We start from the raw sequence: 18,138 nt of genomic DNA, 5'->3' as shown, positions 1-18,138 counted from the left end.
GTAGGCAAAAAATATTTGCAAAATGAGTGAATGAAAAATTCTCTACGTTATCATAGACATGACATGAACTCAAGGGGGAAAAAAAAACATCAGCCAAGCTAAATGGATTTCTCATAATTAGGGGCCCAGTGCAAGATGTTGCAGGAATAACTCTGTTTCTCTGGGTGGGTATAGTGAAGCCTGGGAATATCTGTCAGGCAGGAAAGGGGAGAGGAATTGAGAAGAATAGAAAACCATGAATCTAGTACAAGGTCAAGTTTTCTAAGAGTTCAAAAACATAACAGATCGGGAATGATTCTTTTCAAAAAAAGGTTCGTTTTCCATACTACAATGAGTCTGGTAAAAGTGGAAAGAATTAAGTTATAAGAAATATTAACATCCTTAGTAGCAAATGCAATGGAAATAGATGTAGCATTTTAATAACTTTTCTAAAAATTATGCCCTACCTCACGTTCTTCTTCTTGTTCTTTTCGAATCTGTTCCAAACGAAACTGTTCTGCCATCTCTCTCTCATGAGCTTCCCTCTGTTGATAAAAAAGAATGGAATTCAACACTCAATAAACATTGGTCTACTTAAAAAAAGAAAAAATCCATTCTCAGCATGGCCCAGAGGTACACTGTAGTAATGAAAATGTTTCTCTCTGGAACAAAGATGGAAATTAAAGCAACAACAAAGCATAGGTCTCGGATCATGTTTAGGTTCCTATTAAACTTATGTTTAGGTGCTCTGGGTAGTACAGCATTCAAGATCCTTTAGAGCCTTTCTCTGGTCATCCTTTCTGGTTTTTTCTGCTACCTCAGTTCAGTTCAGTTCAGTCAGTCGGTCATGTCCGACTCTTTGCCACCCCATGGACTGCAGCATGCCGGGCTTCCCTGTCCATCACCAAGTCCTGGAACTTGCTCAAACTCATGTCCATCAAATTGGTGATGCCACCCAATCATCTTATCCTCTGTCATCCCCTTCTCCTCCTGCCTTCAATCTTTCCCAGCATCAGGGTCTTTTCTAATGAGTCAGTTCTTTGCATCAGGTGGCCAAAGTATTGGAGCTTCAGCATCAGTTCTCCCAATGAATATTTAGCACTGATTTCCTTTAGGATTGACTGATTTGATCTCCTTGCAATCCAAAGGACTCTCAATAGTCTTCTCCAGCACCACAGTTCAAAAGTATCAGTTCTTCAGCACTCAGCTTTCCTTATGGTCCAACTCTCACATCCAGACATGACTACTGGAAAAACCATAGCTTTGACTAGACGGATCTTGGTTGGCAGAGTAATGTCTCTGTTTTTTAATATGCTGTCTAGGTTTGTCACAGCTTTTCTTCCAAGGAGCACGTGTCTTTTCATTTCATGGCTACAGTCACCAACCTCTCCTGTACCCAAATATCAAGCCAGCCTCTGTCATGAACCCCTGCTTTCTGCCCTTCCTGCTAGCATATATTACTTCCTCTCTTATCTCTCTTTCTCTATCTGGTTGGAATAAACAGCCTCTTCTATGAAACCCTTCCAAGTACATTCCCACTTCTTGGCTGTCCATAAAAGCTTTCCACTGTAAATTCTGTTCATTGAACTCTTACAGAACTCAGGGCTTCCCTTATGACATTTACGATCCTTGCCCAAGTGTTCCAGCTATCTGTGCTCTTGACTTAATCTACTCTCCACCACAGTGAGCCTTCTTTCGAGGGTAAGAAACTGTGGCTTATTCATTTTCCTCTTGTGGAAGTGTGTGCTCAAAAGCACTAAATCAGCCAGTGGTTCTCAACCCTGACTGCACATTAAAATCACCTGAAGAGTTTTTAAAACATTGCTAAATTTCACCATAGGCTGATTAAAGAACAAATGAAGTAAATACTAGGCCCATTTGTATCTTCATTTCTCATGATTCTTGAAAAAGCTGTATCTTGTCAAAATGAACCATGCTTTAAGAACCAGAGGCAGAATTATATTCTTTCTGTTAACTGAATCCAGCTTTCTCCAAGGCAAAGCCACCTCTCATGGATCAAGATGATTAAAGGACTGGCACTTAAATAATCAAAGACTATTTAGGACTGATGTCTTTATCCCAGAAGTCCCTTGACCAAACCTACCTTTGCTCTGTCAGCCTCAAGTGAAAGGCGATAGGCCTCATCTTGTTCTCTCTTCACATTTTCTCTGGCTTCTCGTTCATCCTTATTAAGAAAGGAAAATATTCAATGCATTTTACCACATTACTGTTTTTTAAAGAAAAAACAATAATCCCCTTGTCTTATCCCTGTATAAATTTATTATAATTAACAAGGCACTTATAAAGTATACAGCATAAACAAGTAATAAGGTGCACAGCACAGTATACAGTGAAAATAAAAAGTTTGAAGCTGAGTGCCACCACTTACAAATTGTGTGACCTTGGGTAAGTTATTTAAGTTCTCTAGGTCTTAGTTTCCTCAACTATAAAAAAGAAACAACATTTGTCTCATAGGGTTGTTGTGAGAATTCAATACCATATTATATAAACTATTAGTATCTAGAAAAGTACTTGACATTTAGTTCATTTTCAGTGATTAGTTCCTTTCTCTTTTTCTCCTGATTTTTCTAAGATAAACTTGGAGACTGTCAGAACTGGGCCTAAGGGTTGGGAGACAGAAAAAGACTAGGAAGTAATCCCCTGGTCAGCACAGAAAGAGGCTGAAGTGTCACCGCTAAAGCTTGGTTGTGCTGTGCTGTGCTTAGTTGCTCAGTCATGTACGACTCTTTGTGATCCCCTGAACTGCAGCCTACCAGGCTCCTCTGTCCATGGAATTCTCCAGGGAAGTATACTGGAGTGGGTTGCCATGCCCTCCTCCAGGGATCTTCCTGACCCAGGGATCGAACCCAGCTCTTCTGCATTGCAGGTGGATTCTTTACCATCTGAGCCATCAAAGAAAGTATTTCCCCATAACATTCACACTCATGAAGTGTACATAATGTAGAAGTTATTTGAGTTGAAGATCTTTTAGAATATTTTTAATGTCAGAAGTGATTATGCCATCTGCCTACATTTAAACTGTGATGTTATATGAAATTAAGTTAATTCAACTACCAGAATTTATTTTTTAAATTCTGGAGTATAGCCAATATATCAAGGTACTGTGCTGTGCTTATTCGCTCAGTCGTGTCCAGCTCTTTGTGACCTCATGGACTGCAGTCCACCAGGCTCCCCCGTCCTTAGGGATTCTCCAGGCAAGAATACTGGGGTGGGTTGCCATGCCCTCCTCCAGGGGATCTTCCCAACCCAGGTATCGAACCCAGGTCTCCTGCATTGCAGGTAGATTCTTCACCGACTGAGCCAGCAGGGACGTATTTATCAATACATGTACTTAAATTTAATAAATACCCACATTGGTTGACATTAGAGTACAGCTTCCTTTTATGGTTATTTTGCAGGATAGGTTGAATCATATAAAGGCATCAATATTTGCTGGCTTTTGACCCATAAAAATGGACATTTAGTACGGTTTAACTTAATTCTTTCTTTTTGTCTCCTCGATTCAATATATGTTTACTCAGGCTGAGTATATGCTCAGCACTGTCTTAGGTGCACCCTCTGATATCTACTCAAGGTTGGCCTTCTCCCTGAAGTCTCATACTCCTTTTGGTTTCAATGATCCCATTAACTCTACAATCTCTGGTATGAATAGTAACATTTCATTGATTCCTAGTCTTTCAAATAAAAAATTATAAAGAATTAGATGCTGCCGTCCTGAAGTTAATTGCTATACTATCTATGATGAAGAAGTATGCCAGGGAAATTTAATGTTACAATAAAATATCAGGAACAATGTTTAACCTGAGAGATCACTTAGATTGCAAAGTAATCAGGATAACTTATAAGCCATGTAATATTACACATGAATAAAACTAGGTTGTAAAAACTTCTACTTGGAGACTTAGTACTTAGCTATTAGTATTTTCATTTTAAAGAAACAGAAGCATATTCCTTTAAAGATATCTTCATTGATTCCAACGGGTATTTCCCACTTTGGTCTACATACTACAGTTTTACTATGACCATGACCAGGTAAAACCAGACTGATGAGACATATTTTGTATATTTCTGTTTATATTTACATTTGCCTAATTCATTACTTTGTAAGCACCTCCCTCCCCCGATATACAAGCTTGTACAGAGTGGACACTTAATAGCTCTTTTGGCCGTGGCTGATCTATATTTGACGTATAATATCTTATTTTTTCACTGAGAGAGGTAATGAGAAGATTAGTAGACCTGTGTTCAAGTTCCAGCCATGCTATTAGCAAGCTGTGTATTCTTGGGTAAACAGTGTATCCCTTTTCAGTCATTTATTAAGTTGAAGAATCGAATTTTTAAGGATTCTGTGCCTTTCTAAACAAGTCTATCTTTCCAAATTTAGATATCCCTAATATTATCAACAACCTATGGGAGTTCTCTTTTAATATTTTGAATAGGGAAATATTTAAGATGCTTAAAATTTTAACTGTAACATACTTTTGATCCCATCCACAAATTAGTTTAGATTTCTCTTGTAACATCCTGTACTTTCCCTTTAAAAACATTTATCACAATTGTATTGTCATGTGATTGTTTATTTAATGTGAGAGTCCCCCATGACAACTGTAAGCACCATAAAGGCAGGGACCTTGTCCATATTACATACCTTTATATTACAAGTGTTTTGCACAATGCCTAACTTTTGGGAGGCATTTAACAAGCATCTGTTGAATAAATGAACTGCCTTTCCAGGCATAAAACATTTATTGTCTACTGTAAAAATTAGGGAGGAAAATGATACAGCTCATTCACAAAGCAGCTCCATCTGAGTCAATGAAATTGACTAGCTGGGCAGAAATGACCTGTTATGACACTATGTACACACCACAAAGGGATCTTTAGCTCTATGAGCACAAATACAGTCTATGACAGAGGTATTCTAGGTGAACAGCTCTGTTTTAAAACAGACTGTTGCAGATATGAAGGGTCATTAAATACAGGGATCCGTGGCATAAAATGTGGCACCTGTTGTGACAGGACTTCCTAAGCCAGCTAACTTTCTTCCTTCCCTCTCCCCTCTTCTCCCCTCTATTTCTCTGCCCTTCTTTCTTTCTTACAAATATTTATTAAGCACCAATTTTACTTTAGGCATCACACTGGCAGTGTGAAGCAGGAATACAGAATACAGAAGCAGGACACAGTTTAATAGAGGAAGACATAGATAATTATACATGGACCACCTTTATCATTATTTTGGCTATCTACTGATCTACTGTGACAAGTTCAGTGTTCAAGTTTTGCATTATTTTCCTTTTGTTTCTTAAATAACGTCACTCTTACCACCTGGAAAACATCTTGTTCCATTGGCTGTATCCCTCAAAATCCCAACAGCTTTTCATATATTTTTAGAAATATAAGAGACCAGTATACAGATAAAGAAACTGAAATCACATAATGGTAAATAATTTACACATGACCATTAAGTTAGTGGCAGAACTCAGATTTGAATCCAGATCAGCAATATTCTCCTCTCCTCTCCCCTGGTAATTCAATGTTCCTTTCCTTACTCACGATGTCCCTGAGTATCAGACAGGGAGACAGAAGGACCAGCTCAGGCATGTGGCTCAGGGTCAATTTTCCTAAATTCCATCATGGTCATAGATTCTTGCATGTTTGGTAGTTGCTTGTGATTGACCATCATCCATTTTCCCCCCCGTCTTGTAGATTTTATACTTGCCTCTCCAACTGTCCTACTCACAGTCATTCCCAATTTGGGGCTATAGAGAATGTTGCTTAGCCTTTCCCCCCATTATTCTATGTTGCTGTTGTTGTGCAGTTGCTAAGCTGTGTCCGACTCTTTACGATCCCTTGGACTATAGCCTGCCAGGCTCCTCTCTACATGGGGTTTTTTCAGGCAAGAATACTGGAGTGGGTTGCCATTTCCTTCTCCAGGGAATCTTCCCAGATCAGAGATTGAACCCGCATCTTTTGCACTGGCAAGGAGATTCTTTACCACTGAACCACCTGGGAAGCCCATATTATGATCAAACTTTTAGGACAATTCCAGGTACTGTGGTTAACAGTTCATGTATAAGTTTGTTTACATAACCTGTGCCTCTTAGAACTTCTGTGTCCTACAAATACTGTCCTTGCAGAGGTGCCCCTTGTTAAATCTCAGGGGATGCATCAGACAAAGTGATTAGAAATACACTGTTGCTTAGGTGGAGGTAGAACAGCTGGATGATCCGGTTTAGGAACAGGTTTCAGGTGCTGCCTGATCTATGGCTTGGGCTACTTAGTATAAAAATACTTCCTGTTATAGGAAAATGAGAAGCTGGATTGCTCAGAACTAAGAAATAACCTCTACTGGAGCCTTTCACCTGTAGCATACTTGTCACTGCTCTCATGCTGCTTTGTGCCACACTCATCTGTATATCTATCTCACTACTTCCTGCTGCTGCTAAGTTGCTTCAGTTGTGTCCAACTCTGTGCGACCCTATAGATGGCAGCCCACCAGGCTCCCCCATCCCTGGGATTCTCCAGGCAAGAACACTGGAGTGGGTTGCCATTTCCTTCTCCAATGCATGAAAGTGAAAAGTGAAAGTGAAGTTGCTCAGTTGTGTCCGACTCTTCATGACCCCCTGGACTACAGCCCACCAGGCTCCTCCGTCCATGGGACTTTCAAGGCAAGAGTACTGGAGTGGGTTGCCATTGCTTTCTCTGCACTACTCCCTACTTGAGCTGTAAACTCCCTAAGGGAAAGGACTCTATATATTCTATAGCATCTAGGCTACTATCTTATACATAGCAAGCATTCGATACATATTTGGTAGATGAATGAGTGGAATTATCAGTGCTCACCAGTTTTACATCTGAAGTTCTTGAACTTCTAAGTATTCTTTAGACTAGTGATTTTTTTTACATAAGCATATTTTTTCTGAGTAGTAAAAGTACTTGCAAAGAAGTGCTAGAATTCAAATTCAAACCCAGTCTTTTCCTTCTGAAAGCCTAGACCTTTTTTCCACTGTGGCTCTCTGGGTTGCTCAGTAGAGTTTTATACCTCTGAAACAGTGACCACTGAATTAGATGTCTCTACAACTCATCAAAAATAATGTCCATTAGACGGTAAAGTGCTTACAATGCGGGAGACCTGGGTTCGATCTCTGGGTTGGGAAGATCCCCTGGAGAAGGGAATGGCAACCCACTCCAGTATTCACGCCTGGAAAATCCCATGGACCAAGGAGCCTGGTGGGCTACAGTCCATGGGGTCGCAAAGAGTTGGACACGACTGAGCGACTTCACTTCACTTCACTTCAAAAACAATGAACACATTTTATGAGCTATCAAATGATTCTTAAATGAGGAAATGAACCAGACATGGAATTTAAGTGCAACTTGTTACTCCTCCTTGTTTAAAGTTAGTAATCATCAGTTAATTCTCAAGAACTAATGCAAAATTTCACATTCTCAAATTGAAGCAAACTATAGTGATTAGGCTGGTTTCAAATAATAACCAACTGTATACACAAATACCCACATACATATATGCATATGGTATTTATTTGTTCCTCTGAATGCCCAGGTTAAAATGTACCTTAGTAAGTAGGTCTTTGAAAATAAGGAAATGATCCTGGTCTGTCCCTGAGGAGATATGGACCAAGATAATGTGAAATTCTTTCAATATAAATACTTAGAAATAGTAGATAAAATATAGCAAAAATGTAAAAAGTATTGCTTAGCATGTGAGAAAGAAAGGACAAAGGAGAATTCCTAAGTACCAGAAACAAAGAGGAAATTAAATATCAGCACTGTAAACAGTGAGGTAATACGGAAACTGACAGGTAGATTATCCATCTTGGTAACCTAGAGACCCAGTTGGAACCAGATTTTATTTTGCACCAAAGCAAGGTAGCAAGTTGGAAAAGTTATCTATGGGATAACTTTTGGTAATCTAACAAAAGTGTAATTGGAGGGTGGAAATAGGTGCAGGGAATAGGGTAAGAAAAATTATTTTAAGAAATAATGGCCAAAATTTTTTTGAATTTGATAACTATAAAGCCACAGATCCAAGAATATAAATGAACATGAGACAAAATAAAAATGAAGAAAGCTACACCAAGGCACATCATAACCAAACTGCATAAAATTAATATTAAAACAAAAATTCTTAAAATCTATCAGAGAAAAGACATAATATATATAGGGAAAAAAATAAAGATGAGATCAGACTTTTCATCTAAAACAGTGCAAATGAGAAGACAGTGAAGAAACATCTTTAAAGCACTGAAAGAAAACAACAACAAAACTTGTTAACTTAGAATGCTATACCCAGTAAAAATATCTTAAAACTTGAAGGTGAAATGAAGACTTTTTCAAATATATACAGAAGCTGAATTAACTACTATCATATGTACTAAAATAAAAGTTAAAGGAAGTCCTTTAAGGAGAAGGAAAATAAGTCTAGTCAGAAATCTGGATCTACCCAAAGGAATGAGGAGAATTGAAAATGGGCATTTCATGTGTAACTTAATAGACATGTTCCCTTTACTATTTAAATCTCTATAAGGAACAACTGAGTGTATCTCAACAGCACTTGTTACAGAAATAAAAAATCCATTCTAAATTCACATGAAAACTCAGAGACTCTAAATAGTAAAAAAAAAAAAAAAAAGAAAAAAGAAAGAAAGAAAGAAAAGAAAAAGGAGAACAATTTTGACAACTCACACTTTCAAAACTTACTACAAAGTTAAAGTAACCAAAACCTTCTGGTCTAAATCAATGCAATAGAACAGAGAGCCCAGGAATAAACTCTCATATAGGGATGCCAAGACCATTCAATGGAGACAGGTGAGTTTTCTCAACAAATGGTTCGGGGAAGCTGGATTTCCATATGGGAAAGAATGAGACTGAATTACCACTTTACACCACATATAAAAACAGCAACTAAAAATGAATAAAAGATCTAAAATTAAAAGTCAAAATTATAAAACTCTTAGAAAATAAAGGTAAAAATCTTAATTGCTTTGGATTAGGCAATGATTCCTTTAGTATGACACAAAGCTCAGGCATTAAAAAGTAAAAATAGATACATCAGTTCAGTTCAGTTCAGTTCAGTCGCTCAGTCGTTTCTGACTCTGCGACCCCATGAATTGCAGCACGCCAGGCCTCCTTGTCCATCACCAACTCCCAGAGTTTACCCAAACTCATGTCCATCGAGTCAGTGATGCCATCCAGCCATCTCATCCTCTGTCGTCCCCTTCTCCTCCTGACCCCAATCCCTCCCAGCATCAGGGTCTTTTCCAATGAGTCAACCCTTCGCATGAGGTGGCCAAAGTATTGGAGTTTCAGCTTCAGCATCAGTCCTTCCAATGAACACCCAGCACCGATCTCCTTTAGGATGGACTGGTTGGATCTCCTTGCAGTCCAAGGGACTCTCAAGAGTCTTCTCCAACACCACACTTCAAAAGCATCAATTCTTTGGTGTTCTTCACAGTCCAACTCTCACATCCATACATGACCACTGGAAAAACCATAGCCTTGACTAGACGGACCTTTGTTGGCCAAGTAATGTCTCTGCTTTTCAATAGGCTATCTAGGTTGGTCAAAACTTTCCTTCCAAGGAGTAAGCATCTTTTAATTTCATGGCTGCAGTCATGATCTGCAGTGATTTTGGAGCCCCCAAAAATAAAGTCTGACACTGTTTCCCCACCTACATGCCATGAAGTGATGGGACCGGATGCCATGATCTTCGTTTTCTGAATGTTGAGCTTTAAGCCAACTTTTTCACTCTCCTCTTTCACTTTCATCAAGAGGCTTTTGAGTTCCTCTTCACTTTCTGCCATAAGGGTGGTGTCATCTGCATATCTGAGGTGATTGATATTTCTCCCGGCAATCTTGATTCCAGCTTGTGCTTCTTCCAGCCCAGCATTTCTCATGATGTACTCTGCATAGAAGTTAAATAACCAGGGTGACAATACACAGCCTTGACGTACTCCTTTTCCTATTTGGAACCAGTCTGTTGTTCCATGTCCAGTTCTAACTGTTGCTTCCTGACTTGCACATAGGTTTCTCAAGAGGCAGGTCAGGTGGTCTGGTACTCCCATCTCTTGAAGAATTTTCCACAGTTTATTGTGATCCACACAGTCAAAAGCTTTGGCATAGTCAATAAAGCAGAAATAGATGTTTTTCTGGAACTCTCTTGCTTTTTCAGTGATCCAGCGGATGTTGGCAATTTGACCTCTGGTTCCTCTGCCTTTTCTAAAACCAGCTTGAACATCTGGAAGTTCACGGTTCACGTATTGCTGAAGCCTACCTTGGAGAATTTTGAGCATTACATTACTAGCATGTGAGATGAGTGCAATCATGTGGTAGTTTAAGCATTCTTTGGCATTGCCTTTCTTTGGGATTGGAATGAAAACTGACCTTTTCCAGTCCTGTGGCCACTGCTGAGTTTTCCAAATTTGCTGGCATACTGAGTGCAGCACTTTCACAGCATCATCTTCCAGGATTTGAAATAGCTCAACAGGAATTCCATCACCTCCACTAGCTTTGCTCGTAGTGATGCTTTCTAAGGCCCACTTGACTTCACATTCCAGGATGTCTGGCTCTAGGTGAGTGATCACACCATCGTGATTATCTGGGTCATGAAGATCTTTTTTGTACAGTTCTTCTGTGTATCCTTGCCACCTCTTCTTAATATCTTCTGCTTCTGTTAGGTCCATACCATTTCTGTCCTTTATAGATATGTCAGATTTCATCAAAATTAAAAACTTTTGTACATCAAAGGACATTATAAAGAGAGTGAAAGACAATCTACAGAAAGAAAATATTTGCAAATCATATACTTAGTAAGATTTTAACATACAGAACTCCTATAACTCAACAACAACAAAAAGAGCAAACAATCCGATCCAAAAATAGGCAAAGGATTTGAATTAGACGTTTCTCTAAAGAAGACATATAAATGGTCAATAAATACATATTCATAGTAGCATTATTCACAATAGCCACAAGGTGGAAAGAACCCAAGTACTCATCAGTGGACAAATGAATAAACAAAATGTGGTATATATATAATGGAATATTATTCAGCCATAGAAAGGAACAAAGTTCTAATACATATTATAATACAGATAAGCTTTAAAAGACATTATACTAAGAAGCCAGACACAAGGACAAATATTTTGTTTCCGTTTACATGAGGTACTCAGAATAAGCAGATTCAGAGAAAAGAAATATTAGAGGGGAAGGGGGGGAAGGGTGAGTTATCATTCATTAGATTGGCTAGAATCTCCAGTTTGGTGGTGGTGAGTAGAAGTGATAGGAACAGGCATCCCTGCCTCTTTCCTAATCTTAACAGGACAATATTCAGTCTTTCACCAGTAAGCAAAACATTAGCTGACAGGTTTTTTAATAGATGCCCTTTATCATGTTCTAATCTATTCCTATTTACTAAAAGTTTCTATCGGGAATGGATTAACTTTTGTCTAATGCTTTTTCTGCATCCATTGAGATGCTTCAATGTTGAACACAATGACTGATTTTCAAATTGAAGGCAAGAAAAAGAAATAAAATACATCAAGAATGCGAAGGAAGAAGAAAAACTCCTACAGATAAAATGATTAGGGATCTGGAAAATACTGTGGATTCTACCAAAAAACTATTAAAACTAATAAGTGATTTTGGTCACAATGCAGGATATAAAATTGACATACAATAAGCAACTGTACCTCTACACACTAACAACAAATAATCAGAACTTAAAATTTTTAAGATGCCACTTATAATAGCATGCTGCTGCTGCTGCTGCTGCTAAGTCCCTTCAGTCGTGTCTGACTCTGTGCGACCCCATAGACGGCAGCCCACCAGGCTCCCCCGTCCCTGGGATTCTCCCCTGGGATTCTCCAGGCAAGAACACTGGAGTGGGTTGCCATTTCCATGAAATACTTAGGAATAACTTTGAAAAAAAGATGTACACTGAAAAAGTAAAACATCCTGAGAGAAATTAAAGACAACCTAAATGGAGACATATAACCTTTTTATGGATTAAAAGGGTAAACGTTTTATATGTCAATTTTCTCTAAATTAGATTCAATGCCACACTAATAAAAATACAAGGAGTATTATTTTTTTTAAAGAAGTTCACAAACTGACTATAAAACTCATATGGAAATGCACAGGGCTTAGAACAGCCAAAACAACAATGAAAAGAGGAACACTAGAGGACTTATACTACTTGATCTCAAGATTCATTATGAAGCTAAAGTAATTGCGTGTGGTATTAGTATAAGACAGACAAAAGAATAATAAAATAGAATGTAGAATGGAGTCTAGATATATACCTGCACAAGCAAAGGTAATTTAGCAAATAGTGCCAGAAGTACTGAATATCTATATATTCTTTTACCTCCAAGAAAAACAAAAAAACCCTTCAGTCCCTACTTTATACTAAATATGAAATTTAACTCAGATGGATCACAGACCTAAGCATACAATCTAAAGGTATAATGCTTTTAGAAGAAACATAGGAGAAAACAGTGACCTTGGTTAGTCAATATTTCTTAGATATGATGCAAAAACAGAATAAAAGAAAAAATTCTAAATTGAATTTCATCAAAACTGAAATCTTCTGCAGTGCTAAAGACAGTTGAAAATGATAATGAAAATTAAGCCACAAGTTGGAAGAAAAATCTTTGAAAATTACATACCAAATAAAGGACTTGTATCTAGAGCTTATAAAAAACTCATTTAATATAAAATAAAGAACACAATTTTAAAAATATGCAAAAGATTTGCAAACTTTTTATTAAAAAAGATATGGGTAGCAAGTAATCACATGAAAAGGGGCTTGACCTCATTAGTCATTGGGAAAATGTAAATCAAAACTACAATGAGGAACCACCAAAAACATATTAGAATATCTAGAATTAAGAGAGACTAGTTATACCAAGCATTGACATACAAACTGGAGCCACTGGAACACTTACACAGTGCTGGTATAAAAGTAAAATGGTATAACCACTTTGGAAAACACTTTGGCACTTTCTTAAAAAATGAAGCATATACCTACCATACGATTCAGGTAATTACTATGCATATTTATATTTAGAAAGCAATGCTTAAGAAGCTTTATTTAAAAGTAACATATATTGCTTAAGAGACAAGTGGTTGTGATGTTACTTCTGCCTTCAGAAAAACCATAAATGGAGAAAGTTTATCTATACAGATAATGCAGAAGAATGGTTAAACACTAGGACCAGGACCTAATTCTTCAGCAGTCAATAAGCCTGGGAGACAAGACCTATGCTTCTGAACAGAGTCCTATAATAGGTTCCCAAATGGACACATAGATTTCTCCTACCTGTCTACTGAGAACATAAACTCTCGAGAAAGGGAGAGAGACAAACATATTTCCTTTCCAGTAATGGCAGCCCTGTTACATGGAAAGTCCAGCTAAATGCTCTGGAGATTTTTTTTGGTGCATGTGTGTGCACGCACATGTAAAACAGAGATGATGATGTAACAGTCTTGGAAAAAATCTAAATACTATAGCCTGTGGCCATTCCTTCCTGAAGGCGGACAGATAAGAAGGAGGAGGAAGGTTACTTTCAATCACAAGTCAGCAAACTGTGGTCTTTGGGCCAAAGCTGGCCTGTGGCTTGTTTTTGTAAATAAAATTTTTAGTGGAACACAGCCATGCCTATTTGCTCATGAACTGTCTATGGCTACTTCTGTGCTGCAAAGGTACAATTGAGTACTTGTGACAAAGAGTATACAGCTCCCAAAGTTGAAAATATTTACTATTCGACCCTTTGCAGAAAATGTGTGCCAACCCTTTAAAATCATTATAAATGTTGGTTTCAGCCTTTATAACTTTTAGTAAGTTGAGAATAAAACCCTAATGAAATTTTAAATTCATAAGTCTAGGGAAAGCTTCACGAAAAAGTCAGATGGAAAGAATAACTAATTTGCTTATCACACACAAAAAATTAGAAGCCATAAACTAGCTCTGACATCAGTATGAAAGGTTTAAAGTCAAAGGTCTTACAGCAGCCTATTACAAGGACTAATAATAAAAGGTCTTGAAGGTGGATCATAGATAAAAATAATTGTATTAAATATAAGAATGAAAGAGAATTACATACTTGGATAGGTTTTCAGGTATCTAGGAAAAGTGGAGGAATGATTTCTAACTCCAGACACATTTAGGGGGCAAATCATCTGTCTTAGAGGCTTAGGTATAGAACTTTTTGTTCTGTACCATTTGGTATCTTGGCTTAGTTTCAGGCAATGACTCTGTTGAACATAGGGTATGAGTAATACACTGGGCCAGGTATTGTAGGAAAGAGAAAGATGGTAAACTAAACTAGTAGTTGTTAAACTAGCCCTACTTTTAGAAAGTGTTTTAAATTTCATCTAAAAGAAAGGGACAAATGATTTTGGAAAGCTATTTCTATGGAGATTTTGTAGTTATGTATGGCTGTTATCAAATTTTTACTGTTGAAAGTACAATGTCAAAGACTTACCTTTCTACAATATAAATCACAGTATAATACTCCTTTTTCCTAACCTTCAATGACTTTCCCACACCCTCAGGATAATCTAAACTTCCTAGCACAGGAGCCCTGAATTACTTTATCAGCTTCATTACCCACTTTCCCCTTCCGCATACCCTATGCTCTAGCCCTCTCACTGCTCCCTGAACTGTATCTCACTGCATCCTTCTCTGCCTTTGCCTATCCTTTATCCTCAGCCTGGAATATGCTTCATAACTCCTCCTTTGGCAAAATCACACTTATCTTTCTGGCCCAATGTAAATGTCTAGGCATTCACAGGTACTTCACCCTGGGTTGAATGGCTTCACTTTTGTGTTCTATTTGCACTGTATTATTATAATTATATATTTACACATGCCTCTCATTCAGTAGACCAAGCATTTAGAGGACAGGAATACCGTCCTATTAATTTCTGAATTTCCAGCATACGTGAACACTAACATGTTGGCATTTGATAGACAGTAATAGTAAACATCCAGTGGATGCTTAGTATATGCCAGACATTCTTCTAATTATTATTTTATTGAATCCTCATATATATTAAGGGAAGGAGGAAAGAAAAGAGATGACTATACAGATAAAAAGACGAAGAGACCTAAGGTATCTGCTCCAGGAACTGTCATGGACCTCAAAAGTGGCAAAAGTCTTTGCAAGCTAAATGCTCTTATTTTACTTTCCTCTTGCTACCATAGGGCTTCCCTGGTGGTTCAGATGGTAAAGAATGCGGCTGCAATGTGGGAGACCTAGGTTCGATCCCTGGGTTTGGAAAATTCCCTGGAGAAGGGAATGGCTATCCACTCCAGTACTCTTGTCTGGAGAATCCCATGGACAGAAGAGCCTGGCAGGTTATAGCCCACAGGGTGACACAGAGTCAGACATGACTGAAGCAACTTAGCACATTTACAGATAGATGTAATAGGTGCACAACACTGTGAATGTACAAAATGCCAGTGAATTGTGTGCTTTAAAATGGTTCACTTTCTGTTATCTGAATTTTGCCTAGCCACTGCACACCCCACCCCACATATCAAATTACAGAGCCAAGAACTAAATAGTGACAAAGCTCTCTATGTGTAAAATGGACGAAGATTTTAATTTTTCTTCATGTCAAGTATAAATAATGAGGGCACTACTTGAAAAGATGTCTTAAGTTAGCATTCAAAAGAAGTACTGACTGGGTAGCATTGGCTTCTCAGTGTACTGTGGCCAGGGCATTCGTCTTCCAGCCAACTTGGATTCTAGTCCTTGTTTCATCTTGATGGCAGAGCAGTACAGGGAAAAATACAGCTTCAAACACAGATATTTTAGTTTGGTTTGAATTTTAGGTTGGCCACTTAATTTCTGTGTCCTTGGGCAAGTCCTTGACCTCTTTCAACACTTATCAATTTTCTCTCTAAAATTGGAAAAATACCTCCTTGTTGGATTGCTGGAAGGAGGAAATTAAATGATGAATACCCATCACCTAGCATAGTGGGCTTTTGATAAATGTTACCCTAATAATCATCACTATCATCATCACCTTAATAATATTAGTTCTCTTCCTTGTAATAACTAATGTATCACCGTAGGCCAAACAGTTGTATTCCTCTGAATTTTTCCCAAGGACTTCCTAGGGAGGATGTGGGGCAAATCATCCCTCATTAATAGCATCATTTTTCAGCAAATATATTGCAATGATAGAAGAGGATAAACAGGGGAACATTCATAAATGATTATACAGACACAAGCCTCAGGTCTCTGAAGCATCTTCCCACTGTCCCGTAGCTGAATGCTGTGCCCTACTCTAGTCACTGTCTGAGTACCAGGGCTCTGGCAAGAATCCCAGGGCCAAAAAAAAGAACATTAGAGGTCTGAAGCGAGATATACAGCCTATGTAATTTAGAGGCAATATTAAACTGTGTTCAGAAGTCTGACAAAATTGTAATTTTTCTTAAGACTATTTTGATTTTTCTGAAATAATAAATTTCAAAAAGGTATCTTTCTGTCTCTATATATTTTTCCTATTTGGTGAAACTACTTTGCTTATTTTACAGGTGCTTGGTCTGCCTTTATATAATCACATTTTAAGCTGCAAAGGAGGGAGGTTTTTAATATGGAGGCCCAGGACAGACCCCCTAAGTTTGCTCTACTTCCAAGAAACCCAGGCTGTGAGGACTGAATAGAATACATGTGGGATAGTGCTCTGAAATGGACTAAGATTCCAGACTGGAAGGAATGATCAGTTAGTTAACAGAATTAGGAATGACTTAGAAGGCCTCATTTACTCTGTGGTAAGAATGAATTTCTTGGCACTAGGCCTAATTTATCACTGATTTCCATTCTGTAAAAAGCTCTCATTTCCTTGTTAATCAAAGTGACCATTAACTAAGTATTTGCAAAGGAAAACATAGTATTAATAAATATCCCCCTGCCTATATCTTTATCTAAGATTTTTAATCCTTTGAAGTCTTATATTTCAAGGTTTACAAACCACTTTCACATGTGATACTTACAAAAATTAGGCTGGCCAGGAAGGGACTTCGATCCCATTTAAAGAAGAGGAAACAGACTAAGAAAGTTTAACTGATTTTCCCAGGGACACTTAGCTTATTAAAATGTAGGCCACCCATTCTCATTTACAGTTCTTTCTGTCATTTCACCTCTCTTCAACCAACACACCATGTTTCTCCCTCTCTAAATTTTCTTCCTTCCAAACATTGCAAATATCGTTCTTGAATCAGTACAGGAATGTTTACGGTATGATTTTCACGGGAATAAACTATTTTCACTTGCTGAATGAATGAAGCAGGAAAAACAGATATAGGTTTAGCTCACTTCATTACCAATGGACTCTCCACAGAGAAGAGCAAGATGGTATAGGATGGATATGTACTTCCAGCCGTGTATTATCCTGTAGAGTTGTCATCATTTATTTACTTGTCTATTTCTCTCTTCAGACTCTAAACAAACTGAAGAGACTTTTCCTTATTTATCTCTGAATCCCTGGTTCTAATCTCCAGCAGTACCTATTACTTTGTAGAAACTTAAAAATGGAATAATGAATGAACACTTTGAACCCACAGACATGTGCATTATAAATTTAGACTTGTTAAGCTGAATTGCTTGTAAAATCATCAATGACAGCTCAGAAACAGTGAAATGATTATGGCTAACCTGACACTTGACATTCTTTCAGGTTCCTGAAACAATAAGTTTGGTACCTATTATATCAAGGGCAGAGCCTAAATGTTAGACTAACTGGTTATTTTTAAAAATCCAGTTATCAAAAGTTTTAAGCAGAGAAATTTCAAGATAGTTGTATCTGGTATTTATATCATAGTCTTATCATAGGACTATGAAAACAGAGATGAATTCACAAATAGAAAGTAACTTCCAAGTCCTAACTAAGACTGTCTTGCTTTGCTAGAATGTCAGTCTCTGGAATTTCCGGCAGAGATGTTTAGAAAAGATTCTTTTTCATCTGGATAGAAGTGGTATGTGGGAGTGAGTTGAAAAGCTGGATTTAAGACTGGTTTGCTAATTTCTTTAGTGGCAGGATTTCAAATGATGAACTGCGTCTGAGAGTCTGCTTTAGAGGAAGTGGGACAACTTGTGAAAGAGA

At 37.8% G+C, this 18,138-nt stretch overlaps 1 protein-coding gene across 4 annotated transcripts in view; it reads right to left on the bottom strand.

The window, feature by feature from the left end:
- FAF1 (Fas associated factor 1) overlaps positions 1-18,138 on the bottom strand; it is a 513,649-nt gene that overhangs the window by 60,786 nt on the left and 434,725 nt on the right. For all 4 annotated transcript variants that reach the window (XM_044945026.2, XM_044945027.2, XM_025289476.2 and 1 more), the window contains 2 exons: positions 2,084-2,164; positions 447-524 (listed from right to left, as the gene is read on the bottom strand). In XM_044945026.2, coding sequence (XP_044800961.1) covers positions 447-524; positions 2,084-2,164 — 159 coding nt within the window. The remainder of the gene's footprint in view (positions 1-446; positions 525-2,083; positions 2,165-18,138) is intronic.

The sequence above is a fragment of the Bubalus bubalis genome, chromosome 6 (assembly GCF_019923935.1).
Source record: "Bubalus bubalis isolate 160015118507 breed Murrah chromosome 6, NDDB_SH_1, whole genome shotgun sequence".
NCBI lineage: Eukaryota > Metazoa > Chordata > Mammalia > Artiodactyla > Bovidae > Bubalus > Bubalus bubalis.
The sequence above is the reverse complement of the archived record's forward strand: the minus strand, read 5'-3'. Positions and strand labels throughout refer to the sequence as shown.